At 41.5% G+C, this 27,251-nt stretch overlaps 1 protein-coding gene across 8 annotated transcripts in view; it reads left to right on the plus strand.

Moving 5' to 3' along the window:
• Window positions 1-27,251, plus strand: part of EPC1 (enhancer of polycomb homolog 1) — a 59,381-nt gene that overhangs the window by 22,913 nt on the left and 9,217 nt on the right. For 5 of the 8 annotated variants that reach the window (XM_048952295.1, XM_048952296.1, XM_048952291.1 and 2 more), the window contains 10 exons: window positions 14,874-15,033; window positions 16,291-16,436; window positions 16,522-16,728; window positions 17,130-17,278; window positions 18,534-18,690; window positions 20,055-20,231; window positions 20,334-20,423; window positions 20,509-20,657; window positions 21,863-22,215; window positions 27,080-27,163. In XM_048952295.1, coding sequence (XP_048808252.1) covers window positions 14,934-15,033; window positions 16,291-16,436; window positions 16,522-16,728; window positions 17,130-17,278; window positions 18,534-18,690; window positions 20,055-20,231; window positions 20,334-20,423; window positions 20,509-20,657; window positions 21,863-22,215; window positions 27,080-27,163 — 1,612 coding nt within the window. In that variant the 5' untranslated portion in view covers window positions 14,874-14,933. The remainder of the gene's footprint in view (window positions 1-14,873; window positions 15,034-16,290; window positions 16,437-16,521; window positions 16,729-17,129; window positions 17,279-18,533; window positions 18,691-20,054; window positions 20,232-20,333; window positions 20,424-20,508; window positions 20,658-21,862; window positions 22,216-27,079; window positions 27,164-27,251) is intronic. The other 3 variants (XM_048952292.1, XM_048952294.1, XM_048952290.1) reach the window with 2 other exon arrangements.

Below are 27,251 nucleotides of genomic sequence, written 5' to 3' on the forward strand. Positions count from 1 at the left end.
AAAGTACAGAACCTACTTGGAAAGGGAAGAATTGCACAGGTAACTTTTGAATAGCTGATCTGTGATGCCTCTTGCCCCAGGTGACCTTCCAAGTGTGGGTAGGGCAATGCTTGGTGTAACTTTAATGAGTTTTTTCCTTCTGTTCCAGTCATTATCGTCCCTTGTGTTGGTCTGTCTGCACAGTACCTGCCTCTTTTTTTTTTTTTTTTTTCTTCTTTTCTAGTCATCTCCCCAGATGTAGTTATCTGTCATGTCTCATTCTCTCCTGTTTCTAAATTCTGTAGTTCTTCTTGTTGAGTTTCTTCATAACATTAGAGATAAAATAGTATTCCTGGTCTCTCTTGTGTATTTGTTCTCTCTTGAGAAATGCAGCTTTTACTTGCCTAGTCTGTGAGTCTTCCCCCTCTCCATACCCATCCCGTATTAGTATGCTACATGGATGTGCTCTGCATACCTTGGTGATCTATGATTTTTCTCACTTCTTGCAAGTCCTAAGTAATTTTAAAAGAGAGCAAATTGTATGACATTGTAATTCAGCATATAGTATTTACAATGTAGTAACCACTTTCCAGGCTGGATGTGGCTCTGGGCAGCCTGGTCTGGTGGTTGGTGACCCTGCACATAGCAGGGGGTTGTAACTAGATGAGCACTGTGGTCCACTTCAGTCCAGGCCATTCTACGATTCTGTGACCCTAGATGTAGCTCAGAGAAGACCCAAGTTTAAAGCCAGGGCACACAGTGCTTTCGTTGCTCTGTTGAGGAGTGGGGATGTGGGATGAGTAAGAGCCAGCTCAGCACTGCAGCACTTCGGTATTCTGCTACTGGATTGCTTTAAGTGGATTACTCCTGCAGTGCTGTTAAAACCTCATGTGCACATGAGACATCTATGCAGTCTTCTAAGTTGCTATTTTTTTTCTAACTTATTTTCATTGTTTATATGTGTTTATTGTTGAAAGTGATAACCTTGTTTTCTCTCCCTTTCTGTTTGTTAGAGGATAATGCTAGCTGCTTGTGGTGAGGAAGCTGTAGTGGTGGAGTGGAGACAAGGTACTGTGGGACTTCAGCTGCTGGGACAAAGGCCGTTCAGTATTCATAGTTCATCTTGGGCAGCTGATGATTTCATCACGTTAAAACTTAAACAGTCTTCGTGCCAATAGACAAGACCTCAACTGTTTGCATGTGAGGGGAGAGAACTTGAGCTACCAGAACTGAAGTGAAACAGATGTTTTTGGTGTGTTTTTTTATTTTTCTCAGGTAGTGTGACTTGCTCAATTAGGAAAAAGTGTGTTTGTGTGGGAAGTCAGCAAAACATTGATAGCTGAAAACTTCAATCAGAGCTGTAGGCTAGAAGCAATAAGCAGTTTTGGCTGTTTATTCTGTCTAGCTGTCCTCTAGACATATACTTTCTCTGAGGAGTCCTGTCTGGAAAGTTATTCAGAAGTGCCCTGAGTGATGGCTACGTATTGAAAAGAGTTGGAAGAGAAATCAGTGAGCTTTCTGGTGATCTTCAAGACTTGACTGCAGGGAGTTGTTGCGCAGTTCTGCATGAACTCTTACGTCTGTTTTGGTTTTCCATGACAGCAGTGTTCTCGTCGCAAAGACCTTGAGCTGAGTTTTTAAATCTCACCTTTGTTTGGGTGAGTTAACTAGCTTTTAGGTAGGTGAAGTATGGGCTGTGGAAATAACAGGTCCTGAACAGACAGACGTCCTTGGCTATGATTGAAAGATCTGGAGAAGCTTCTGAGGAGAGAGAAACTGAAGTGCTCATGATGAGCTTTTGTGCTGAGAGCAGTGGACACAAATCTCTGACCAGCTATGTAACTTGTCTGTGTTGCATCCAAAGGTACAGCACATGGTTAGCGCTGCGGGAAGATAGCAGCTTAGTTGTATGAAGTGCCCAGGCCATCTGGAAAGGCATTCGTGGATATTTCTACTGGTAAATAAAACTAGAACCTGTGAAGACTGAGCTCTGAATTTGATGGTTGTTGATTTGCTTCAGCAGGAAAATGTCCCTGGGCATGGTTTGGTTGCCTCGTTATCTTTGGATGTTGTAACCAACAAATGGTTCGACTCTCCAGTTGGAAAATCAGAAGCGAGGTATCCACCATTGTATCTTCGTTTGTGTTAAGCTGTAGGTTTTCCCACTGTAAGTTTGTGAGGATGGGGAGTGGGGAAGAATTTGAATGTTTTCCAAGGTCAGTCTTCTCATGAACATCACCATCCTGTCTTTCAGCAATTTGAGGTTGACCTCATGCTTGGCCTGTGCTCAGGACTGTAGATAAGAGCACTTTTTGCTAATAAAAAAGATCAAGTGATGAAGTTGTTAGGTCTGGAGGTGGAGTCTTATCCAGAACTGGTTTGTGCTGTGGTCAGGAGTGTATGTGTAGTTCACTTCGGTGTTTATAATGGATGTTAGTCTAGCTCTTGTGGTTTCTCCTGCCATTCACAGAATGAAGGTGAATGAGTGTGTCATGCTGTTAGGTCCTTTCTCTTCAGGCCATCACAATAGCTGAAAAGTATACTGTTAGAAACTTTGCTTTTTCATGTTTGATTAATGTAAATTGTCTACTTCAGTTATCTGAAAAGCTGAACAGTAGTTGTTGAGGGTTTGGAGGAAGCCAAACCACCGGCTTAGCAGGCAGTGCTGTGTGTGTGGGTGACACCGCTGTCTGAGGTCCTAAGCCAGCTTGTGGCAGCAGTAATGCTTTCAGACAGGGAGAGAACATTTTACTCTGGCATATTGCTGCTGTACTGGCCCTGCTGGGTCACATCATTGCAGTACTGAGCGGGTGGAAGAAGCAAGAACACGCTGCCCTGTGGAGAGGTAATCAGTTCTTCCTGGAGTGATTCCATTTCACTTGTCTGTATGGAAAAAAAATGTGCCTAAGGAAAAGGCCACACAGTACCATTGTTGGAGAGTCTCCAGTGGGTGATGACGGGAATCAGTGTGCTGTCAGGAATACCCAGAGATGCAAACATAAAAGGATTGAAAAACCTTCCAGGTGTCTTGAAGCTGTTATTACAAAGTGTTCTGAAGCATTGGTCTGGAAGGTGTTTCCTTCCGTGTTTCGGTGATGTCTTGTTGATTTTTATTTATCTATTTTTGTGAGAGCAGACTGCCAAGTACTTGGTCATTGCAGTTAGAATGTCTTGTTAACATCATCATTTCACTGTTATGTTGAGTTTTGTTTTTTCCCCACCTTGCATTAGAAATGTCACCTCTCTTTTCTATTGATTGATCATTACTTGGTGCTTTATTTTCAACATGATGAAAATGCAGGAGTTGCGAAGGCTGACAGTGTAATGTGGTAAACAGTATGAAATCAACATTATAATTGGTAATTCAAAGGGCTCCTATTTTTGCTCTCTAAAAATACGTGCAGGATCAAGTTCATGGTTTTCAAGACACCAGCTGTATTTATTTAGCAGATGCTAATGTAGTAGAGCTAAAATACTCCTTATGCAGAAAGGCTGTGATGAACTGATAGGGAAAACAATGTGTTAGTTGCAGCCTCTGGTAGCCTGTATAGGGTCAGTGGTGAGAGAGAGGTAGGGTCCTGGTAATAGGAGGTTTTCTTAAGTCCCTTAAGTAGGTTTTTCCACTGATACACAGATTGCTTTCTTGGCATAAAGTTTTAAAATATCTATAAAACAAAATAACTTAGTTGAATCCAGCAAGGCATGCTTATTCATATCTGTTTAACTTTGTTCCCTGTCTCCAGGAGTTACCCATGAAGAATCCAGCTGTGTGCAGTTGCACACCTGATAGGGGAATGCGTGTTGTGCCCTGCATACCGGTGTTACAGTTAGTTTTGGATGGTTTATGACTGCTCTGCCTTGGAGAGGTGGAGGAAATACCATGTATCTGCTCTTTCAGAGGTGGGATGTATTTAATTTGTGCTACGGGTACAGGCTTAGGCTTGTGCAGTAGGCAGGAGTGGAAGCCTGAAGAATACCAGAAAAGCATAGCGTTTATTTTTGTTTGGTTTCTTTTGGATGTCTTTAACAAATGAAGGTCAAAGGTGGCCTGAATGCTAGAGAAGTGAAAGGCATTAAAATGGCACTTCCCTTTCAAAAGGAACCTGGCGTCAGACAGGCAGTGTAGCCCAAACGTACGGACGCTGTCTCTGTGTACATGACACCCAGGGATCACACTCGGTCCGCTCACATGCTTGGCTCTCAGTGTGCGCGCAAACGGCCACGATGGCTGTAGTGCAGTGAGCTTACGAGCATTGAGGTGCTTGGCCGTGCTGCAAACCTCTGCTGTTCAGCCTGTGGTCTTCCTGCATCCTCCCCATCTCTGTGTGAGTTTGGCCTCCCACCTGTCTCAGTTACTCGGTGTTTATATCAGACTTAAAACTGGGTTTGATTGTAATTGCACATAAAAGGTCATGAATTTGGAATGTCAGTCTGTCTTGTGTTTTTAGAGGCAATCTAAATAAACTTGGAGATTATGAGACGCTAAGAATAACTGACCTATAAAGAATAATGACTTGGCATCTGACTCATGCTGTGTGTAGTGCTTTGTCTTTCAGAATACACTTTTACTGGTCAGAAAACATACAAGTTCTATGTTGTGTGAGCTTTCTTGCCTAATACAGGCTGTAGGGAGCATCTTTGCGCATTCGGAGGTAGCTGTGTTCCTTCTAAGCCAAGAAAGTGTCTAAATCTGTAGTCTGCACTCTGCCAGTCTGATCTGTGCAGCAGGAAGTGCACAGATAAGCGCTGTGATCTTCGGGAAGTCTATTTTAAGTTATTCATTGCTGCACCTGTCATTGTCACTACTGAGGAAGCACTTTTCTTCTTTTGTGGCATCAGACCTGAAATTACAGTCTGTTGAGTGTTGTGAGTACAGAAGCTAATAAGAAGTTCAGTAGAAAAGTATTGATGGGTATTACTTGCATTTTTGTTAGCATATCTGGACAAATTTTAGCTGATTGCCCCAGTTGTACACTGGTAGCTAAGCGGGTTTTTTTTTCTAATACGCATCCAGTGCACTGAACTCAGTGCCTCTCTCCTGATCTTTTTGTTTTATAGAAGGCTTACTTGAGTTTTGACATATCTTAACAACTACCTCAATACTTGACTATCCCAGGATGTGGAAAAACTTTCTCTATTTTAAGGAATTACAAACTATACCATGCATTTTTTTTTTTTTTTCTCTTTAGAAAAGAACAAGCAGTGGTTTGGAGGAATGTGAGATGGGAACGTGGGTATTGCTGGGCACTGACAGTGATGGCAGGGCTGTGGCTGGGTGTGCCTTGGGCAGCTTGTGTGCTGCTGCAGCCCCTGGCTCTGCTCAGTGCTGAGTGGTGGTTTCTCTACCCTGCTGTGTGAAATCTTAAACAAAGGAAGAAAGTACTTCTCGCAGTGGATACTGTGGAACCAATGGAAGTGTGCTCTTATAACTGGCTGAGTTTCAGTCCTGAGTGTGATTCACCCTGTGCTTTTTCTGTGGGCTTGCTTTTTTCCCCTATAGGGCTGAAAAGAGCACTACGTGTTTATTGGCTGATTTCAGAAATAAAATGAGCTTTGGATTCCGAAGGGATGCTCTGGAAGCTTCTTCTGCTTGTTTTATTAATTACAGTATATGAGCTTTTTAAATAGAAAACATGTCTGTGGCTGTTCTTAAGAAGTGCTTAGTTTTTAAGGCTTTAGTGCTGGGTTATGTGACAGGAGGTGCTGAGCCTTAGCCATTGAGCACACGTTCACTCTGATGTTAATGCTCTGTTTTTGTGGTGATGGTTTAACATTTTGCTGTCTCCATGTACACTGAATGTTTTACAGAATTCAAGTTAAATATCAATCACATTTTATTGCTCTTAAATGTGAATGACCTCTTGAGGTAATGAAACTGTACTTTACAGCAGAGGTGTAGGTAAACTTGCCAACATAGTAAACATGAGGTAGTCTTGAAGGAAGATACAGATGTTCTATTTTTGTGATACAGATCCTTGGGTAAACCCTTTTTCTCCTAATTGAAAATGAGATATCCAGAAACCTTGGTGTCTGTCAGGCCTTTGACTTCAGAGTTGCATAGCACACTGCTCTGAAAGCTCTCAGAAGAAACACTTCAATACTGGGTGCAAAGACTGGAACAGAGCTCCACTGCATGATAGGCCGTGGCTGGGGGGTGTGCAGCTGTGAAGGCACAGCTCTTGTTTTTGTGGCAGTTCTTACCCTCTTTTGTAGGGATACCTGTAAGTTCCTTCATGAGACACTGCATTAGGCAGAGGGCTCCTCTGATAAAATGCCCCTCTGTTGTCTTGCACAGAGTTACCTGAGCTCTTGCTGGCTTGTGCAAGTTGATGTTTTAGGGACCTGACCTTCAAGCTCCAGGTAACATTAAGTTCTGCTGTTGTACTGTTGGAAACACTGAAGGAAAAGCAGTGGTCCTGAATCTTCTTTCTGAGCCTTGTGTTTCATCTTTTTTTTTAACAGAAGAAACCAAATCCTTTTCTTATTCTGAAGGAAGATCAAGTTAAATCTTGGGGTAGATGTGTATCTAGGAAGCTGCTGATTCCCTAGTCTGTGTACTTTGGCTTGTGGAAGGGAATGGTTTTAAGCCTTCATTAGATGGATGCTGGAGAGATACAGAGTGGCTCCTCAAACTGCACGTTACGGATTTGTTTTGCTGCCTGGTGTTTTCCAGTGCCATGCCTGCCTTGTTTCTGTACCGCTGTCAGGTTTGTTAGTGGATCAGCCTGAAGGTAAGCCTTCTCTGCAGAGGAGAAAGGGTTGATTTAATGACATTGAAGACTGAGCAGCAGTTCCTGTGAAAGAAGCTGGTATTTTCCCTCACTGATGGAGTGGAAAAGTCTGAGGGAAAGGTAGTATGAAAGTTGATGCAAGTTTTTTGAGCCTCATTACCTATCTAAATGTAGATTTATAATCCATCCTGAGCTTCCAGTGCTGTGTAGGGTATTCTGCCATAAGGAGTGTGAGTAGTTGCGGCACCCTGTCTCTGTTAGAACACAGCCTTGTGTTCATGTGTGTGTTAGGATTGTGCTGCACAGTAGTGAAGCACAGTAGAGACTGGTTTCATGTGTTACTTGTTACCTTGTTATTCATATGACTTTTTCTTAAGCAGTGCCCACTGCTGTTATTGCTAATGTAAGGGCCTTGTTTTCCAGCATTTGCGTTAGTTCTTAGTGTGGTGTTTTTGCCATTTAGAAGTATTGGAGTGGTTGGTAGGACTACTGATGCAGTAATGTTCGAATAAGGGACAAGATAGTTGCATCTGTATGTATATATTTGTTGTTGTTAGGGAACTGGATACTATTATGAGTCAGCTATGACAAGATCTCGATGTACCCCTTTCATACTCTTGCCATGAAGATTCACTTAAGCTGTTGGAAATGGCCTTCTGGCTGAAAGCTCTGATAACAGGTGGCTCCATTTTTAAGAGTTTTTCTCAATCCTGTGTAGGCTGTATTGTAGAAGCTGTACTTGGTAAATTGAATGATATGTTTGTTTTCTGGTACAATCTAATCTTGAGCAGTGGAGGTCATGCTCTTGGCTACTTCAGTAATATGCATTCAAAGCATTTCACATACCCTTTCCAATCCTTCATTTAGTGTTCTGTTCAATATGAATCACTGAAATGGCTTTGGTGTGTTACAGACTCAGAAATGATAACAGTGCCATTGGGACAACCAGCGAGCTGTGGTCAGGAAGGGCACTTCAGGTGTGTGGCTGTATCTGGGGTCCTGTGAAACTTGGCTGTGCGGTGAAGCCCCAGGAGGTGGACTGAGCTGGTTTACATGTTTCTGCTGGACAGAGGGATGCTTGTAGCTTGCTTTGAGCCACCCTTGTTTGTTTCTGCTCATCTGCTTTTCCACAGTGATTTGGAATAGAAAACCAATCTTTGTTTGGTCTTGCTTGGTGAAAACACTCTTGAAGTGTTGCCCAGTGTGTTTTCTGCTCCCCTGCCACCAACCACTGAACAAACAGCTTACAGAACGTGTAAGTAATTCATGCACAGAAGAAAGATATATATATATATATATATATATATATATATATATATATATATATATATATATATTATTATTATTATTTTTTTTTTTTTTTTCTCCTGTCAAGAAAAGGGCAAACTCTGTGTGTGCTCCTTGAAGTGCCCGATCTGAGCATCAGGAAAGCAGTAGAGTAAGATGGTCAAGACTGTGGCTGACCTTTTAACCAGTATTCCAGGTGAAAATACTAAGAATGACCAAGGTTTTGAGGTAGTTTGTTAATTACAAATAAGTGTTTTTTTTTTTTTTTTTTTTTTTTTAAGCACAATTAGATTATATTTCACTGAGCAGGTGTTTTAAACTGTGATTTGTAGCAGTGATCTAATTATTATAGTAATTAGTGGAATCTTTCTAATTGCCTACTCATGAGACTGACATCCGTTGATTAAGAGAAGTGATCTGCATAGTTTTTCACCGTGTTTGGAATACAGAGAGACATTTGTAGACTGCCATAGTAATGAGCACGGATTTCTCTTCTGCATAGAATGACTCAGGGCACTGAGAGATCGTGCAGCTTCAGTCAAAGTGAGGAGTTGTTTACCTGATGTCTGTATATACAAGTACCTGTAACAGGAAGATGGCTTAACAATTACTTGTTGACCAGACTTTACTTTTCTAAACCTACGGTGTTCTTCAGGATCCATCGCAGACAGAGCAGGGAACATCACTGTGCTGCTTTGTTTCCCATTGTGTCCCATTTCAATGGTGTTCTTACTGTGGCCAAATGTAAATATTGCCCCAACATGTTACATGGTGCTCATGTACATGAGTCAGGAGAATGGAAGCTGCTTATGTGCTTGCCTGTGTAACTATTGCATTGCCATTATCAGAGATTGTGCGATCTCTGCGACTCAGAGATCGGTGTAACTCGGGATGATAAGGGTGACTTTGGAGCTCTTTGTCAGCAGTTGTTTGGAAGCAGACTCGTCAGAATGTCATTGCTGTTTTGCGTATGTGTGAGTGAATATGCATGTGAGGTAGTAAAAAGGAAAGTGAATGATACTGCTTCTGTAATAACCTTGTTGCTTATGAAGAACTGAGCAGGTTTGCTTCCTCTCCTACTGGAAGTTGCTGAAGCCACTTGCTGTTTAAATATTAGAAGCATGCAGAGGAGACCTGGGGCATCTCTGGGCAGATCTGCATTGATCCAATATGGATGTTATACACTGGCTTTTGTAGTCTGTGCCTTTACTTGCGGCTTTGCTGGTGCTTGTTTGTCCCTGCGTGGGCCCTTCCTATTGCAGTGGCAGAGTTGCCTCCTGGAGTGCCATAGAAATGCCTCACTGAGCCTGGGCTGGCTCTGGGGAGGGCCAAGAAGAGATCTAAGAAGTAAGGGGAGGCATATGGCCAAACTGATGAGCTTTATTTTTATGCATGTCGTTATCCGAGGTCACTCTTTGTGCTCCTCCCAGTCTTTTACATAAACTAATGATTGTTCAGTAGGTTGCAGAGCAACTAAGAGCTGTTAACAGCAAGAGGGTGTTGAGTGAGGCAGTTAGGTTGGTGTGCTTTCAGTTAATAAATTATTGGATTCAATTTATGGACAAATTTCCAAGCAGAGTAAGCTGATGCTCTGTTCTGAGGCCACTGTGCATGCAAGTCAGTGAGGAAGCAGTGCGTGCGCCCCGCAGCTCACTGAGGGGTGAGGCTGGGGCACGGTGCATGCGGTGGGCACGCCAGTGTCTCGTAGTCCCTGGCCTGTGTTACAGGGTAGACCAGAGTGGTTGGTCTTGGTTGGATTTTGTAGCCTTCAGCTGCGTTGCACTTCTCTAAGGATAACACACCTTGCTGATGGTGACTTGAGATAACCGAGGTGCAGGAGCAGTGCTGTCCTGGTGAGTTTAGCAACTGGGAGCCTTCACCTTATGGATTGAAATCAGATTGCTTTTACACCGCTTCATCAACTGTCAAGTGGCATGATGAGCTCTACAGCTTTTGATGTTTCTGGTTCCATCTTCATTATAAGGTTTTTGTATCTAAATGAACAGTGATTGTTTTTTTCGTGTGTGTTCCTCTGTCCTTTTCATAATGATAAATTTTTTAAAACTTATTTCAGTGGCTGTGTGTGGTCCACCCCTCTGCCCCACTCACTTCCTGCAGCAGAGGAAACAATCCTTGTGTAGACTTCCATAATTTGAGGACTTCTTTCCTCCTTGAGCTGCTCTTCTCTACAAAGTGGACTTGAGAGTTGGCTCTTCTGGTAATTTTTGCACACAAATGTGCCTTTAAATTATCTTTTAAAGAGCTTTGGAATTGTTAGAAGAATTATGCAGTCAAATTAGAAAATAGTGAATTTTTCCCTTCATTCTTACAGAGACATACTCTTTTCTACTGCAGTAATGTAATAATACCACACTTTCTGTTCCTTTGGTGCAACTATTAATGACAGGGTGATGTCACTTAGATTTTTTTATTTATTCTAAATGCCTTCTGGTTATCGTAGTTAGAGTGTAGCCTCCAAGGTGTGTTGTGGAGTGCTCTGTCAAAGTAATCTCTGTGCTCTGTCAGTGCTGGTTTTCTGTGAGGAACTATAACTTGGAATCCAACAGTCCTGTTACCTAAAACTTGCTGGGCGTTACAAAAAGGAGCAAGGAAGCAAAGAGTTTTGTTCCCAGTTACCACTGTCTGCTTAGTTGAGCTCACAGATGAGTTTCCAAAGAATTCCACTGGCGTTCCTGCATTATCATTTGAGAGAGGTCCTGTTGCTCCTCAGATCAGAAGTGAACAAATTGCAATTCTGTTGTGCTCAGCTGCTCCCTGAGCTGCAGTAATCCCGCTTTGCTGGGGGTATTGCCTCTTGGCAGTGCCTCTTGGTACTGCCTCTGTGCCTTGAACTGTCTCTAAGAGATCTGCTCTTTGATATTGTAGAGCATAATTGCCAAACTGATACAGTGAAAGTGCATGCAAGTGGCAAATGTTGTATGTTAGGAATTAATAGAAAGGAAGACTAAGGAATAAAGGATGGTATTCATGTATAATTTAGCTTTAAGAAATGTATAGACTACATCTTCTCTTGCCATGTTCTTGGAAATCAGAGGGAGGGTTGCTGTTTCAGTGGGCTTTCTTTGTAGACTTCAATTAGAAGAAAACCAGAGGAGAGAAAAAAGGAGGAAATAATTACTTTGTTTGTTTAAGCAAGTAGCAGAGTAACCTGAAGCACAGTGATGAGTGTTGAAATTCTGCCCAGATACCTTTCTGGACAGGCATCCAGAGGGTGCAGTGCCACATTCAAGGCTGCGGGTTGCAGGAAGCAAAGCTGTTTCCTGGCTGCCCCTCTGGGTGTGTGCTCCTGCTGCAGCCCTTCTGCTCTGGAGCTGTCTGAGCTCGTGGTGAGCCTTGGCAGGCAGCTTACCTGGTGGGCACTGGGCTGGGGGGAGACTTCTGGCTTTGGTTGAATACTCAGTGGCCTCATGTACGGATTGGATGAGCATCGGTGTCTGCACCAAGTAGAAGGAATGCGGTTTGAGGAAAGCTGCCACTGCTCTGAAAGCGGCGGATCAGATGGGCCTTGTAGCACAACTCCCAAGGCTATGCTTCCTTCATGTCAGGCAGAGGAAGCAACTGCAAGGGAAGCTTTCCTGGATGTGAGCCTAATGGGCTGAACATAGCTAATGTAAAAATAGAAGGCATTTCAGTGAGGATAAGGCACCTTTGTGGTTACAGTTTTCTATGAAGAAACAATAGTAGAAAGAAGTACATTTCAGTAACTACTAGTTAAACAGAGGGGATGTATGAAAGATCTAAGGGAAGCAAACTGAGAGGGACCTGCTGATTTGTGTGTTCTCCGGTAGTTTGGCCTGGGTTGCACTAATAAAACAGGCAGCTGCGGTCTGTTCCAGCATTGCTTTGATAAGAAGGATCAGTTGGCACAAGAGCCTGCATCTGGGGAGTTGGAACAAATAATACGTGAATGTGAAAGTGAAAGGCTTGTCTCAGAAAAAGGAACAAGGTGGTAAGCAGTTTGCTGCAAATGTGGTTTAAGAAGGGGATGCTGTACTTGTACAGAAAGACTTGATTATGCTTGATGCTGAGCTGTTGAAAATGCTTATCCAGCATTGCTTTCCATGAGTTTTAGGTTTTATTGCCCTCAATTCTTTTTTTCCACCCCCCCCCCCCCACCCCCCCCCCACCCCCCCCCCCCAAAAGGACAAACTTTGATGTAATGATGAAGCTAAGCAACTTTGGCTGCTGCCAGAGAGGATTGTGTTCTCTCTTCCTCACATCCTGCTCCCAGAGCCAGTTATTGGAGCGCTAATTGCTTTGGGGAGAACAACAGGAGAGCTGCTGCTCCATCCGTTCCCTTCCCTCAGCTGTCACAGATCAGCCTGGTACAAGGCAGCAGTAATAGGGACTGACAGCGAGGGGACAGGACCACACCTCCTGGTAGCCAGCTGTTAGCCGGGTTTTCTTCTGACATGACAGCTTTAGCCTTGGAGCTTGACTTAGCCACCTAAAATTCACATCGGGACTTTGAAGAAACAGTCAGAAACAATTTCACAGCTCTTTGAGAACTTGGAAGGGCAGGTGGCACCCCAGAGGATGGGGAGGGCCCTGCAGTGACACTGCTTTCAGTACTGTTAGAAAGGTGGGAGCTGGGGGATTGTGACCAGCCAGCTTCATTGCATGTTGTAGGAGGTATGGGTGGCTGAAAGTGTTTGGCCCAGTGATCACCTGGAAAATACTAGTCTTCTTGTAAACAAAAACAGGAGCTTTTCAGATGTGAAACCAGGCTAACCCAGTCCAGCTTCTTTCTGTAGGCAGCTGAGACCTGCTGGATAGCAGCACTTGACTTGGTTGCAATTACTGCAATAATTATTATTGCAGTTATGCAAGAAACAGTGCCATTGGAACTGGTGCTATAGGGAAAGCATAACTGGTTGGAAAACTGTACTTGGAAGTGGATGATCAAGGGCAGAGATCTGTTGGGTCTCTGAAGAGCTCTGTCTTGAAGTGCTTGTTGCCAGGTTTGGGGAAGATTTGGTCTATAGCATCTGATATAGTAAACCAGTGTAACAACAAGGGCTTTTTGATTTAGAAGCGTTCTGGCAAACTGAGGTAACTGCTGCACTTTTAAGCAGAAGGCTCCAGTTTCAGATGAATGAAGTGTCGCATTTGAGTGGGAGGAATCAGCTGTGCAGCCACAGTGGAGAATGAATGCAAAATAGAAACTGGAAGCTGTCATAGGCTGGCTGGCTGTAGTTCTTCACGTGCTTTTGTGTTGAAAAATAAGCTTCCAGAGTTCTATTTCACACTTGATGTTTATTATCAGGAGGGAGGTGGCTGAGCCATTGGCTGACTTGTTGGAGCAAGGTGCACCGTCCCTGTTAGTAGTTTCTGCCCAAACGTGATAATCTGGGGGATAGGGAGGTTCTGATGATGGAGTCTCTTGTGATTAAAAAAGAAAGTAAGTCATAGAAAGAATTCACTTTAGTTGCTGTATCTCCGACATGGCTGAGGTTTATCAAATGCAAGAGGTCAAAAAAGTCCAGTGAGTTTTGTTCATGACTGTGTGATGCCATGTTACCGCAGTTGGTCTCTCTTCATAAAAAGATGGCTTAGCAAGACTGATGTGGACAGACTTTGCAGCTTGTTTGAAGGAAGTGATGAGCTGAAACCCCTGTGAATTCTTGCAACAAAACTGCACCTTGCAGCAGGTTTTAGTTTGAAGCTCTGCTCTGGCTTTGCAGTTTACAATAAAGTTAATTTTACAGTTTCTAACGTCGCTTTATTTGAAAGGTGTTAACTGCTTGTATTGTACTGATGAGGCCTAAACTGGAGTCTGACAAAGCTGTAATAAGGTGATAAAGGTGAACACTGGTGGGTTCTTGCTTTGCTTGTGGAATCAGTTGTCTTCTCCCCCTGCCCTTTCGCTGTAGTTGTTGGTGTCAGTATTTCAGTAGCCAGCATTATAGCATCCCACCGATAGCAGTGTGGGCAGAGCTGGTGCTGCATTGGATTATGGCACCTGGGAAGAATAGTTCGAATGCAGAAAGCAGCAAAGGTGTTTTGCTGCTACGGGGGAAGTTCAGTGTTACACTGCGGATGAGCCACTCGTAATGTGTGTGTGAACACTGTGCGTGCTTGGTGCTGCTGACGTACACAGGCTGAGCTGTTACTACCTGCTGTCCTGACAGACTCACAGGAAAGATGGAGTGCATTTCAGTAGTAGTATTAGAAGGTTCTCAGCAGTATTGCTGACCTGTTACTCAGACTGCAGTAGCAGTTGCAAATGCAATTTAATTCTAGGCTTGAGAAACTGCTGTTGTTTTCTGATAGCAAATTATTCTCATTGCGGTGGTTTTTAGTTTGATATTAAGCATTGATGGGTTAGGAGCAGAAAAAGGAGGGTGATGTAAAGCATTGTGATAAACAAGAATTGCCTGTTTGGGTTAGCGGGAATGAACGGTTGTTTATCTTCATGGTAGAAGATGATGGCTGGCCTACTTTGTGTTTTTCTGTCTTTGCTTTTGACAAATGGCCATAGCAAGTAGCAGAAAAAAACTGCTGTGAATATATCTGCAGGTACTTGTTACAGTCTGTATGTCTCATCCATCTGTAGTGTCTTTCCAGAAATATTTAAGTATGGATTTATGTAGGGTGTTGTGCCAAGAGCATGTGGCTTAGCTCAGTAACTGAAGTCTGCTGTTTGTGTAGGAGAGAGGGCTCCACCTACTGGAAAAACATACAAGTTGATAGACTGCGTTCAGAAGGAGGAGTTCAATAAGTGGTTTCTGATGTCCTGTCTCATGGTTGGGAATGGGACCATTGGTGAGGAAATAGGTGTGCGTTTTAAAGTCTGAGCTCTGAAAATATGCTCGTAGTTTTTTTTGATGTTGACTTCATTTTTTTCTTTGATAGGAACATCATCTCCAACGGGCTATCTCAGCACAACAAGTATATGGAGAGAAGAGGGATAACATGGTTATACCAGTCCCAGAAGCTGAAAGTAATATTGCATACTATGAATCTATATATCCTGGAGAATTTAAAATGCCAAAGCAGCTGATTCACATACAGCGTAAGTAAAGCAGTTGTTGGAGCCTACACCAGAAACTTGATTTTACCAGCAGTTATAGATGACTCTTAAATGCCTTTTGAGCTCCTGTCAAATCTAGCTTGGGAGCATGTATTTCTTCCAGCATTTATGCAGTGTGCACTCCCCTGTCATACCTTTTCAGAGGAATATTAAGCTCCTCTTCAAGAAGATAACGTCTTTCTTATGTCTATATGTTTGTACTTTAATTTTAGCAGTTTCACTGAGTTATATATATGTTAGGATGCTGCTGGTGTTGGAACATAGCAGCTGCTCTGCTTGGATGTGGACCTTGACGTGAGCACATTACTTTGGACACCTATATTGCAGAACTGTCTTGTGGTGTTATTTTTTAAATTCTGATAATCTGTTGTGTGTATACATAGCCATAGTTACGCCTTGCTCACTGGCTTAATGTGAGGCTTCTGTGTCAGTCTGATCTTCAGTAATAAGCTGAGTAATAAGCAGCATGCTCTAATAAGCAAATGGAGAGACTAATACTAGGAGTCTTATATGCTGATGCTAAGGTGCAGTTTTTCACTCTTCTTTTACTTATTACTAGTGGTCTCTTAGTTGCTATGACAACATTCAGCTGCATTTTTTTTAAAGCAAGTCATACTTTTCACAATGTGAAATGCATGTTTTAAGAAATCGATAGTTCTGAGAAACCAAAGCAGTTTGCATGAAGCTGAGAACCAGGGGATGTTCTGTAATACATGGTTCATAATTGAAGGTTCCCTGCCATGATGCGTAGACCGTGCTATTGGACTAGTTTGGTCTGATACCTTTGGATCAGAAAAGTCATTGAGAGGGTTTGTGAGGTCTCTCATACACTGTGCATGTAGTTCTCTAGGAATACCTCTTAAAGCATTTAAGCTGGAGTCTTAACTTCTGACATGGATGCTACAACATGAAATTGTAGAGCATGAGATGGTAGTGAAGTCTGACCAATACAGCAAGTTCTCCTTGAAAGTAGTGGGGTCGAATACCTCTGAATGTTTTGGACGCTGTAAAGCTTTCATTAGTTAATGAAAGCGTGCTCAAGTAGATATCAGTGTCTATCCTTGATTTCAGTCATATAATTTATTTCAGTAAAAAAGGCAGGTGTTATTTCTAAGCAGTGTACAAACGTTATCTTGGTTTTTGTCTTCAGAAGGATCTGGCACATACAGCAGGCACTGCTATTAGAACAGAACATTTCTGTAGTAAAACAGTGAGTTGAGCTTAATTTGTATCGTTCAGCTTTTAGTTTGGATGCTGAGCAGCCGGATTATGACATGGATTCAGAAGATGAGGTCTTTGTCAATAAGTTGAAGAAGAGAATGGATATCTCTCCTTTGCAATTTGAAGAGATGATAGACCGACTAGAAAAGGGCAGTGGTCAGCAGGTATGGTGTTGCTTTGAATAAAAAGTCTGAAATGTGCATTGTCTGTAATGCCATATGACAGTGACATACTGGGTTTTACTTTTAGCCAGTCAGCCTGCAGGAGGCCAAGCTGTTGCTGAAAGAAGATGATGAATTGATCAGAGAAGTATACGAGTACTGGATTAAAAAGAGGAAAAACTGTCGAGGGCCCTCTCTTATCCCAGCAGTGAAACAAGAGAAGCGAGATGGCTCCAGCACAAATGATCCTTATGTTGCTTTTAGAAGACGAACAGAAAAGATGCAGACAAGGAAAGTAAGTAGACTAATGCTTCCCTATCGCTTGTTTCTCTTCCTTCTCTTCCCTCTCATAAAGTAGCTAATCTAAAGAGACAAACTTGCTAAGTAGTGTGAAGTAATACAAGTTGGCTTTTTGTTTGCTTGGCTTTTTCCCTTTTAATTTGCAAGAAAAAAAAAAAAGATTAACTGCTTTAGACCAGCTGTTGAAGGAAGTTTGCATTCAGTAGTTTTTGCTCTCTAATTTAGATGCTAAACATGCTTGTGATGGCAGAAAGCTGCAGCTTATTGGCAGACACATCTGGTTATCTTCATTTTTGTGTGTGGTTTAAAAAACCAAATACTTAGAATTTACTTTTTAGTTCAGATTATGTAATTTAAATGATGTGGGAAAACATAGAACTACATTTGTATCTACAGAATCGAAAAAATGATGAGGCGTCTTATGAGAAGATGCTTAAACTGCGTCGAGACCTGAGTCGTGCAGTAACCATCCTGGAGATGATAAAGAGAAGGGAAAAAAGCAAGAGGGAGTTGCTGCATTTAACACTGGAAATTATCGAAAAGAGGTAACATTTCTTGCAAATGTGCTACAGAAAGCTTTGGAAACTGCTGTAGATTTCAAGTCTCATGAATATTTTATAAAATACGAGAGATCATCTTAAAATAAAAGTTTGAATTTTTCTGCTGTTAGCAATATAGTATATTTTCATTTATGGCTCTGAAGAGCAAAATTGAATTTAGGGAGTCACTCATTGTGAAAAAGCAGCCTGCATTGTTCTGTTGTATGTGTATTCAAACATTTGCATCTCATGTTGTGTGCATTATGTAGGAAGGAAGAACATAGCTTCAGGTAAATTCCTTTAGAAATTGATATGTTAAACTACTTAACTGTGTAGATTAACGAGTATCCCCCTGAAGAAAACTAGCAGGCATTTCATTCAGTATGACATACTGTTCTGTGAGGAGTTTCCAACTTGTGTTCCTGCTGACATCCTATTTGACAGCTGTGCAAGAGACCAAACGCTCCACTTTCTCAGCTGTCACTTTCACAATGATTTGAGAATCACATTTGAAATGTGGAGTTGTTCTTTTACGCAGATGGTATTTAGAATCTGAATGGACTTATCAAATTTAAGTGTCTGTGTTTGAAAACTTAGGATGTTTACAGTCAGTACTGTAAAGCTCTAAAACAAACCTCTTACTGGTTTTAGTTTGAGTTCTTGGGAACACAAGCTGAGTCTTTGCCTTTTCTATCAGGTGCTCTGTTTTCCTTGTCTAGTAGAGTTAGGGGAGAGATGCACTAGCTTTTTTAAAGAAAGTAAACTCTTGAACACAATTACTGAAAAATCCTGACCATCAAATTAGCACTGTGCACAGGTCTTGAAACATATTGCATTTCGTGGTGCTACGTCTTACAAAGCTGTGCCTTTACGCAAAGAGGGTTTCTGAATAAGGCTCTCTTCCTCACTGCTAAACAATTTTTGTGATAAATTTTTTCTTTTAAGTGGTACTGTTACCGGATAAGGAGGGAAAGAACTTGTCCTGTTCTTCCTTCAGGTTTTTGTTTCCTCTTCTTCCCTTTGCATTATTTTTTAGCAGACAGTTATCCTTGTTTGTCAAAACTAGGCATTGCAGTAAAAATTTGCACACTATTTGTCTCTTCTGCAACAGTCATTTTTGAACTTCATGCTGACTTGGGAACTTGCCCCAAGTTGCAAGTATTGTTATTCTGTGTTTGACTGTTGCATGTTTTGGTGTTTTTTTTACCAGTGTTATGAATATTCGTAAGAGTGATCTTATGTATGTATTTTTTAATTACAGGTATAATTTGGGTGATTACAGTGGAGAGATTGTGTCTGAGGTCATGGCACAGCGGCAGCCAATGAAACCTACCTATTCTATTCCCATCATTCCTGTGACTAACAGCAGTCCTTTCAAACATCAAGAAACTATGGAACTGAAAGAATATAAAGTTAAAGTGAGTAATGTGGATAACAAAGTTGTTGTATGCTGTAGCATAAGCCAACTATGGCATTTCAGGATATATCTGCAGAAAATATTCTTAACTGGGAGGGAGGTGGGAGCTTTTGGATGCTGGAAACAGTCTAGCAGAGCTGCTATAGAAGTAGAATGCTTTGTTCTGTTGGAGTGATGAAAATCTAGAAACTAATGGAGTTCCTCAGGACGAAAACAGAAGGAATTCAGATGAACTACAGACAGAAGGATATTTACAGTTCTGTTAAACTTCTGCACTGGTTGATACTGATGTTTTAATCAGTTAATGTCCCTGAAGTTAGGGTGTTCTGAACAAAGTTGTATTTGTTGCCCAGATATTCAGTAAAGATAGGATTGGTAAGATAAAACCCTTAGTCTGTTGTGAATTCATGTAGCTATTTTAATCCAGAGGCATGCTTGACTCAGTGTATGTATTTTGATGTGAGCCACTGATATTCCTACTATGCTGTATTTCTGTGTTTCATAGATTCATAGAATTGCTCAAGTTGGAAGAGACCTTAAAGATCATCAAGTCTAGCTGCAGCCTAAACATACTACTCTTGTTTTGTACTAAGTATCAGTTAGTGAATAGTGACCAGTGTTTTCTGCATCCTGCTGGCTTTTGCCATACAAAACGTATCTACAGTGCCAACAGCTTAGCATGTTAAATACATCACATAATAGCAGAAAAGCTGAAGTACATTTGAATTGTGCACAGATTTCTTGTACCTCAGGAATATCCAAGAACTGTTTGGGATCTGACAGGATACCTTGAGTCAGTCAGTGCTTCCACTGATAGCAGGACACTGTATTTGAGATTGCTGGAGTGAACTCATCTATGAGTGATGCTGGGTTGGTGCGGTGTCTCACGGCTTGGAGGAGGCACATTTGTCAGAAACTTAGAAAATGCATTTGAAGCTGCATGGGGAAATGAGTTTAATTTTTGTGTTCAGAGATTCTGGGTACCTTCGAGGAGGTCACTTCTGCCTTTTAAAGCATTATTTGGTTCTTGATTTCCCTGTCACTGCATAAACACCTATGAACATCAGCCTAACAGCACTGCTGTGTACATGTTGGTCTGCTTCCCCAGAGCAGTGTATTCACTTTGACTGGTGTTCTGTTGGGATGGCTACAGAGCAAACAGTGCTTAGTTCCACTTTACATATTAAACATTTCAATTTTTAGAAGTGAAGTACAAATATTCTTGAAAGGTCTGCTTCTGTAGCTATTACGATGCTAGCGTGAAGATGTTAATGTTTGGTTTGCTTACAGAGTAGTTTTGCAGAGCTACTTTTGTACTCTTATAAAATGATATGTGTAAAAGTTTGCTGCTGCTTTTCCTTTCAGCAGGATAAATCCGATGTTATTCGGCCCAAAAGAAAGTATGAGAAGAAGCCAAAAGTCTTACCTTCATCTGCTGCTGCTACTCCTCAACAGACGAGTCCTGCTGCACTGCCAGTCTTTAATGCTAAAGATTTGAATCAGTATGATTTCCCTAGCTCGGATGAAGAACCCCTTTCCCAGGTAGGATCTCTAGAATTCTCCCTTCCTGTTAGGGAAGGAATAGTAATAAAACTCACACGCTTACTAATACCTGCACTCGCCCACCCTGCTTGCATTTTGCAGGTTTTGTCTGGTTCTTCAGAAGCTGAGGAAGAAAACGATCCCGATGGTCCTTTCGCCTTCCGTAGGAAAGCAGGCTGTCAGTACTATGCTGTAAGTAGGATTTCCTTGTATACAGTAAGACAGAATGTTGTTGATGGCAAAACTTGTGTGTTTAATTGTTTGTGATTATTTTAAGCCTCATTTAGACCAACCTGGCAACTGGCCATGGAGTAGCCCTAAAGAGGGAAGACTAGGAGATGTGCGTTACAGATACTGCTTAACCACTCTGACAGTACCCCAGAGGTGTATTGGGTTTGCACGAAGGCGGGTCGGCCGTGGAGGAAGGTGAGTGCTGCGTAATGGTTGTGATTATTTTTTTGGTTGTAAGTTAAATATATATATTTACATATAAAAATTTATGTATTTATATATATAAAAGTCATCTCTGAAATGAGCAAAGATAAAATGCACAAAGCAAACAAAAAAAAGAAAAGAACAGCCCTCAATATTACAGAAGGTGGTATTTTAAATGCTTCCATTTGATGGCTTCTTCAGCAGATCAGTGTCTCCATTTTTGTAGCAGACACTGCTTTAACATTGCTTGCTGAGAAGTTTCTCAACTTTGTTTATTGTCAGCAGTGCTCAGTTCTGAGGTGAAAACAAATGTAGTTGTTTCATATTGAAGTGAGTGGCGTAGTGTAAGACAGCGTGCTGTGTTTGGAAGTTGAAATAATAGATGTTTGATGAAAATGTTTTTCTTAGTTCAGTCCTGTTATAGAGGAGAATTTTGGAAGGAATTTTTAGAAGTGAAAATAACAGTTAAGTTCTGAATGTTACCAAAAACCTTAATGAATTCAAGTCTGTTAATTCAAGCATTTTACTTTTGACCTACTGTAATGGTTAAAAAAAAATTATATGTCACTTAGTGTCTTTAAGTGTGCTTCTGTAAACAATGTGTATCTTGAAATCAGCTTTCAAGTTGTCTTTTTTGATCATAATTGGGAGGAATTTGTGATTTGGCATTCAGATTTGCTTAGAATCTGTTAGTGTATTAGCAGGTGACGTTAGGAGCTGCAGGCTCATAGTGGCATTTTGATTGGGATCTTACACTTTTAGTTTTTGGTTCTTTGTGCAGTGATGGTAGGTGTGCTGATGTGTTAGTAAAGCATTTACATGGAATTTGCTGTAAGAGGGCACTTAGTTACTTAAGCATTTCAGTGTCCATTTTTATTGCACTCCAGGAATGTTTGAACCTGTTGGAAGACTTCTGCAACTGACGTTGCGGTGCCGCAGTAGCTCCACCATGGTGTACATCAGTTACTTATACAGCAAAAGCTAGAATAAGAAACCTAAACGTGCTACTTCCTGTAAAGCACTAATGATATGGTCATACTTCCTGTGCCTGTTTCCAAAATCTGTGTGTTCTGGAGCAACTTTGTGGTTTCTTCTACTTTATGTATATCTTCCCCAAGCACACGTGACAAGCTGGTGACTTCTTGGTGTTTTCCTTTGGTATTTGCCATGTGTAATTCTACATTGTTTTCTTTTAGGGTGCTGCTGGACAGAGCGCATTCGGACTACGATAATACATTTCATCAGCTGGATTTGGAAATGCTTTCCTCATCACAACACTCTTCAATCAGTCAATTTGCCAATACCTCAGAAACAAATACCTCGGACAAATCTTTCTCGAAAGACCTCAGTCAGATACTAGTCAATATCAAATCATGTAGATGGCGGCACTTTAGGCCTCGGACACCATCCCTACATGACAGTGACAATGACGAACTCTCCTGTAGGAAACTGTACAGGGGTGTAAATCGAACAGGCACAGCACAACCTGGGACCCAGACATGCAGTACCTCTATACAAAGTAAAAGTAGCAGTGGTTCAGCACATTTTGGTATGTTTACTTTGACAAACTTGCTTTTAGAAATACTGAACTTGGCTCAGAGAATCCTGAATGTGGTTAGGTCGTGCATACTTTATTTTGATGATAGCAGCCTATCTTTTATCTTTGCTGCACAGAATGCTTATCCTTAGTTATTGCCAACAGTAGTGTAACGCATCTCAAATTTATGCAGACTGCCTTAGCCGATATAGTTAAGGTTTTAGAAAGGTGGTGGTTTAGAAACAGTTTTGTATGGGGTTGAAGTTAACCTGGGATATCTAAACTTTGAAAATTAAAGATACTTTGATTTTAAATAGTGATGCAAAGATTATGTTCTAAATTTTTTTGAAATGTGGTGCTTTGGCTGAAATGTTTGCATTTAAACTCCCAGTGTGCTTATAAATCCTGAACTGGACATGGTAAAACTAAATACCATCTGCTGTCCAAAAAATAACCCCATCTACTGCCATCTGTGCTGTGCATGTGCGCGCACGCTTGGCAGAGCACTGGGTCTCATCCCCTGTATATCCCACCAGCACGTGCCAGGTGGCTTTCATAGAACCTGAGTTACAGAACTGAGGAACTGACTGTCAGGAGACTTGATGAAACTTGCTGCAATGGAACTGAAATACTGTTAGATAGCATCTCTGTATTGGGCTCATCACAGCAAGAGGCTGGTGCTTATGTGGTTAGCATACGACCTAGGGAACTTGAGTTTTGGTCTCACCTTTTTATAGAAAGGGAACTGAAGTGGGCTTCTTTTTTTGTTGTTGTTGCTTTTTAAAAACAACAACAAAAAACAAACAAAAAAGGCCATATAGTTTTGCAAGTGTTTTACTGCAATTTTTTTAAAGATTAAAATCATATTTTCCCTTTCAAGCTACAGTTTTGAAAACAAACAAACAAAAAAAAAAAAAGCTGGGAAACATAGAGGTGATGTGGGTATAGGTGCATATACTCAACTTCCTGGATCGTGGGATGTTTTGGGGACTTGCTGAATGGTATTCTGGTATCTGATTAATCCTCCTGTTCACCAGTATATTTTGTCCATTTTCTCATCTTAATTCCTTGTACCCCCTTGTTTTTCCTGAAAATTGTTCCCTGTTTTTAGAATGATTGAATAGCTTTATTCAGCTCCCTTCTTTCATGCTTCCTCTCCACACTGTCCTAGAGTGGGTCCTTATCCCCAGCACCACCCTCCACCCCTTCTTTCATGACTCTTCTTGCAGGAGAATGTGTTAGGTCCAAAGCTGGGGGTTGTAATCTAAGTGGTGGCTTTTAGTGTTTGAATTCAGGCCCTTCTCTCAAATGAGGTTTCATATCAGTAAATCATGTCTAGAACTGGAGTGTCATCTGCCTAATGCAAAAGAACATACCTGTGCAATGGATAGTTTATTCTCTGTAAGTAGTCTCTGAAATATTGATAGGCAGTGCATCATACCTGGAAATGAGACTTAACAGAAGTGAGCAATTTGAGTTCAAAACGTGTCGGTGTATATATGAGTACATATAAAAGATTCTTTAAGAATGTTTTCTTTAAAAAGATGGTTGGAATACCTCCTAACTGGAGGTAAGGAAGTGGAGTTATTTATGGTGATGAATTCTGTACCAAATTTAATTACACGATTGTGTATTGAAGCATGTATGAGTGCCTGGCATATTGTGTTCATTTGTGCCTGGAATTCTATAGATGTGGTTTATCGGTGTAAAATAAGCAAATTCTGGAGCTCAGATTCATGTGTATTTATTAAGTGTTAGGTACAGGAAAAAAGTGAAGTTCATCTGCATGCTTTAAGTTCTGAATGTTTATCTGAGTACTTCAAACACGTTCCCATAATCTCTGGATAGTCATCTGTTAGCAGTGTGGTGGGTAGATTGTATTCTTGGAATTACTCGTACTCTTAATTGGATTCCTATAGCTATGATTCTTCTGTGTATATGTGGTGTGATGATGGTTATCTAGGAGTAGGAGTTGGAAACCAGCGTACAGCAGTTCACCTTGGTGCCATTCTATTTACTAGTGTTCTGCTGTTGCTCTGAGTTGCAGTCCAGCCAAATTGCTTACATTGGGTAAGATTCTGTAGCACTTAACAGAGGTGGCCACGTTGCTGTGCTCCATCATGTGATGTGCTTTTTCCAGTTCCATATCAAAGAGGCTTAAAGAAATGGAGCGTTTCCCACCTGGAACAGTCCAGACATGCTGATGTCAAACAGAGTCTTCCACAGCCATTTATAGACAGGTCTGTCGTATGTGGGCAGCACAGGCAAGAAGCTGTGATAGTGTCTCAAGTCCTAAGAGCTGTGCTGTGACATGCCATTCTTCTCTGGCTACAGGAGGCTTTGGTTTTTGTCCTGAAGACCTGGAGAGAGATTTCCTCAAAGAGCCAGGAGGTGATTCGTGATGATTTTTGCACCTGAAGAAGCAGGAGCTGTTCTGATACTGGTTGTCAAACTGCTCAGCATTTAAAAAAAAAAAAAAAAGTATGGAAGATGGAGTTGTTACCATGAGATTTTCTATGTCAGCTGGAAAAGGGATATCTTATACCTCTTACAAGTTATGTAGAAGCATGGCTTGTACTACGCTTGCCTTATGTGGAAGGTTAGACTTCAGCAGCAGGATCAAGTAGCCACGAAAAGTAGCATCACCTTTGAAGAGAGGTGGCCCCTTCTCATCTTGCTGAAGAACTAGAAAAGATGCGTTTTTACCTTCTAACAAGAGAAGCTGATTCAAGGATTTTCAGGCATATATTACCAAGGGCACCAGTAAAAAGCAGGCAAGAGTGTAAAAACATGATTCTGGTGGAGCACTGACTGTTTTTCAGTGGGCAGAACTACTCACTCTGAATAAAACGAACGAAAATACTTAAGGAGCCATTATTGATGAGTCTGTGTGTCCAGATTATAATCCTTAAGATGCGCTCTTGCATATTTTAATAATTTGGAGTATGCAGTAGCCAAGAACGTTCATCTGAAGTATGTGTGTGCCAGAGATCATTTTCCTTGTTGAGATCGATCCAGTTAGCCAGGCAAATGGCAAGCAGGTGGTTCACGGGCCTTCACACTGCATCGAATTCTGGAGGCTTCCTCCTGCTTGTTATTAACGACTGCCTTCACTATTTGAGTGTCTCATCTGGTAATCTCAGGTTTGAGACCCTTGTAACTGTACTGTGTAGATGGTTCTTTCCCAGCCTTGTGTTTAGTGGGCATACCAGAGACGTCTGTTACTAGCAAAGATGAGAGACTCTGCCTTAAGACTAGGCTTCTGTGACGCATTCTGTTCTTTTCTGCCTTCTTCTCAGGGGGAAATTGGGTCTCTTTGGAGAGGTCTGCAGGTCTGATTAGTCTCTGCTGAATTCTTGGTACTTTGTTTGATAGGAAGCCTGAGTGTTTTGGCAGAAGCCTTCCTGAAAATTCTTAGTTACCTCTGGTATTAGAGATGGTACTTTACGTGCAAACCTACAGACATACAGAATATCATTAAGGAATCCAGAATAGTTTACCTTGCCTTCCCTTTCTTGTAAAGTGGAAATGCAAACTATTTGCTACAAGTTGTTTGTTGGTATTCAATCATGTTGTATGTGGGAATTTCATAGAGTATTTATCCAAGTAAGCTTTGATGCTTTTCAGAAGCAAGTTATGATGTGCAAAAGAAAAAAAGCAAGTTGTCCTATGCACACTGAAGGGCTTAGTGGGATGGTGAGCTATGCTTTCATTTCCCAAGTGTTTGTAGCATTCCTGTCTCCAGTTCCGTAACGATGCTGATGGGTCACTGCTAGTTTTTGGTAGTTTAGTGCTCATAGTGTTCTTGGGAAGGGTAACTGCTGCCTTTCCTGTGCCCTGCTGCCTCCTACCTCCAGCTAAGGCACTTCTTTCCCAGAAGGAGGCTGGAGGGAACTTCTCAGTCTCTTTGGCAGTTCCTCATTCCAGAGCAGTAGGACCTGTTGCATTTTTTTTTTGTTGCTTTCATGCCATCGCTGGCTGTTCACATATTTATTTAGCTCTTGTATTTGCAGTAGTTTCTGCACTGCTGTCTGCTTTATTATTTTCCCTTTTCCAGATACCTGTTTTCTTATGGGAGGGAAATCCTGGTCAGTAGAAAACATTGATGCTTTTAATAGCCCCTTTCAGTTACCACTGGGAGTTAACATCCTTAGTTGCTCTTAGTGGTCGAGATGCTGAGATCCTAACTGAGCAAACAGTGAGTTCCAAATTAGATGTGCTTTGGGAATAGCAGAGGCGTTTATAGCCTACCTTAGAGTGAGTTGAAGGAGGAAATTTTGAGAAGAAAACCTGCTTCTCTGGAAATGCTGTGACTTGGGGAAAGGACGGGTGCTTACTGAAACATTTGCATGCTTGTCTCTTTGCAGAGACTTTGTTCCACTGTTTCTTGCTCAGCTTGAAGTCAGCTGGAGTAAGACCTTGCTCTGAGTTGTTGGATCTGTGGGCTTGTGTAAATTGTTAAGACTTTGCATTCCATGCACGAATGGTCACACACTGACCGTAGAGTGAACTGTACGTACCTCAAGTAGCCCATGGTGTTCTTGGGAAGTTGGTTTTTAGGATGGTGGGCAGCCAGATACCAGAGCATAGCAAGCACTTGTGGCTTTCTTGCAATGGCAAGCAGTAAAAACCCTTGTTAGTCATTGTTTTCTGATTGTTTTCCTACCACTGGGTAGGGAGTACATGCATACATCTGGCATCCAGCTTATAACTTGTAGCTCTAGAATTGCAGAGTTCTGACAGCAGGAACTTGAGGCTGAGTTCTGTTGGGCTGAAATATAAGGCTGTGTTAGGAATAGTCAGAGGCTTAGTATTTCGTGTTCTCGTAGTGTCTTAATGCCTTGTTAAAGTAAATAAATCTTGAACTTCTTTTCAGAAAGTGAAACATCTTTGGGCCTGGTGCATCAAACACTAAATCACTCTGATGGCTCTAAGTTTCTTCAGTCTTCTGAATTCACTGGTGAGAACTTGCTGTGCAGTAGAACGCTGTTAACCAGGCAGTATAAGCCAGATAATGTCTCATAAGACAAAAATGTGATGTTCTGGAT

The sequence above is a fragment of the Lagopus muta genome, chromosome 7 (genome assembly GCF_023343835.1).
Source record: "Lagopus muta isolate bLagMut1 chromosome 7, bLagMut1 primary, whole genome shotgun sequence".
Taxonomy (NCBI): Eukaryota; Metazoa; Chordata; class Aves; order Galliformes; family Phasianidae; genus Lagopus; species Lagopus muta.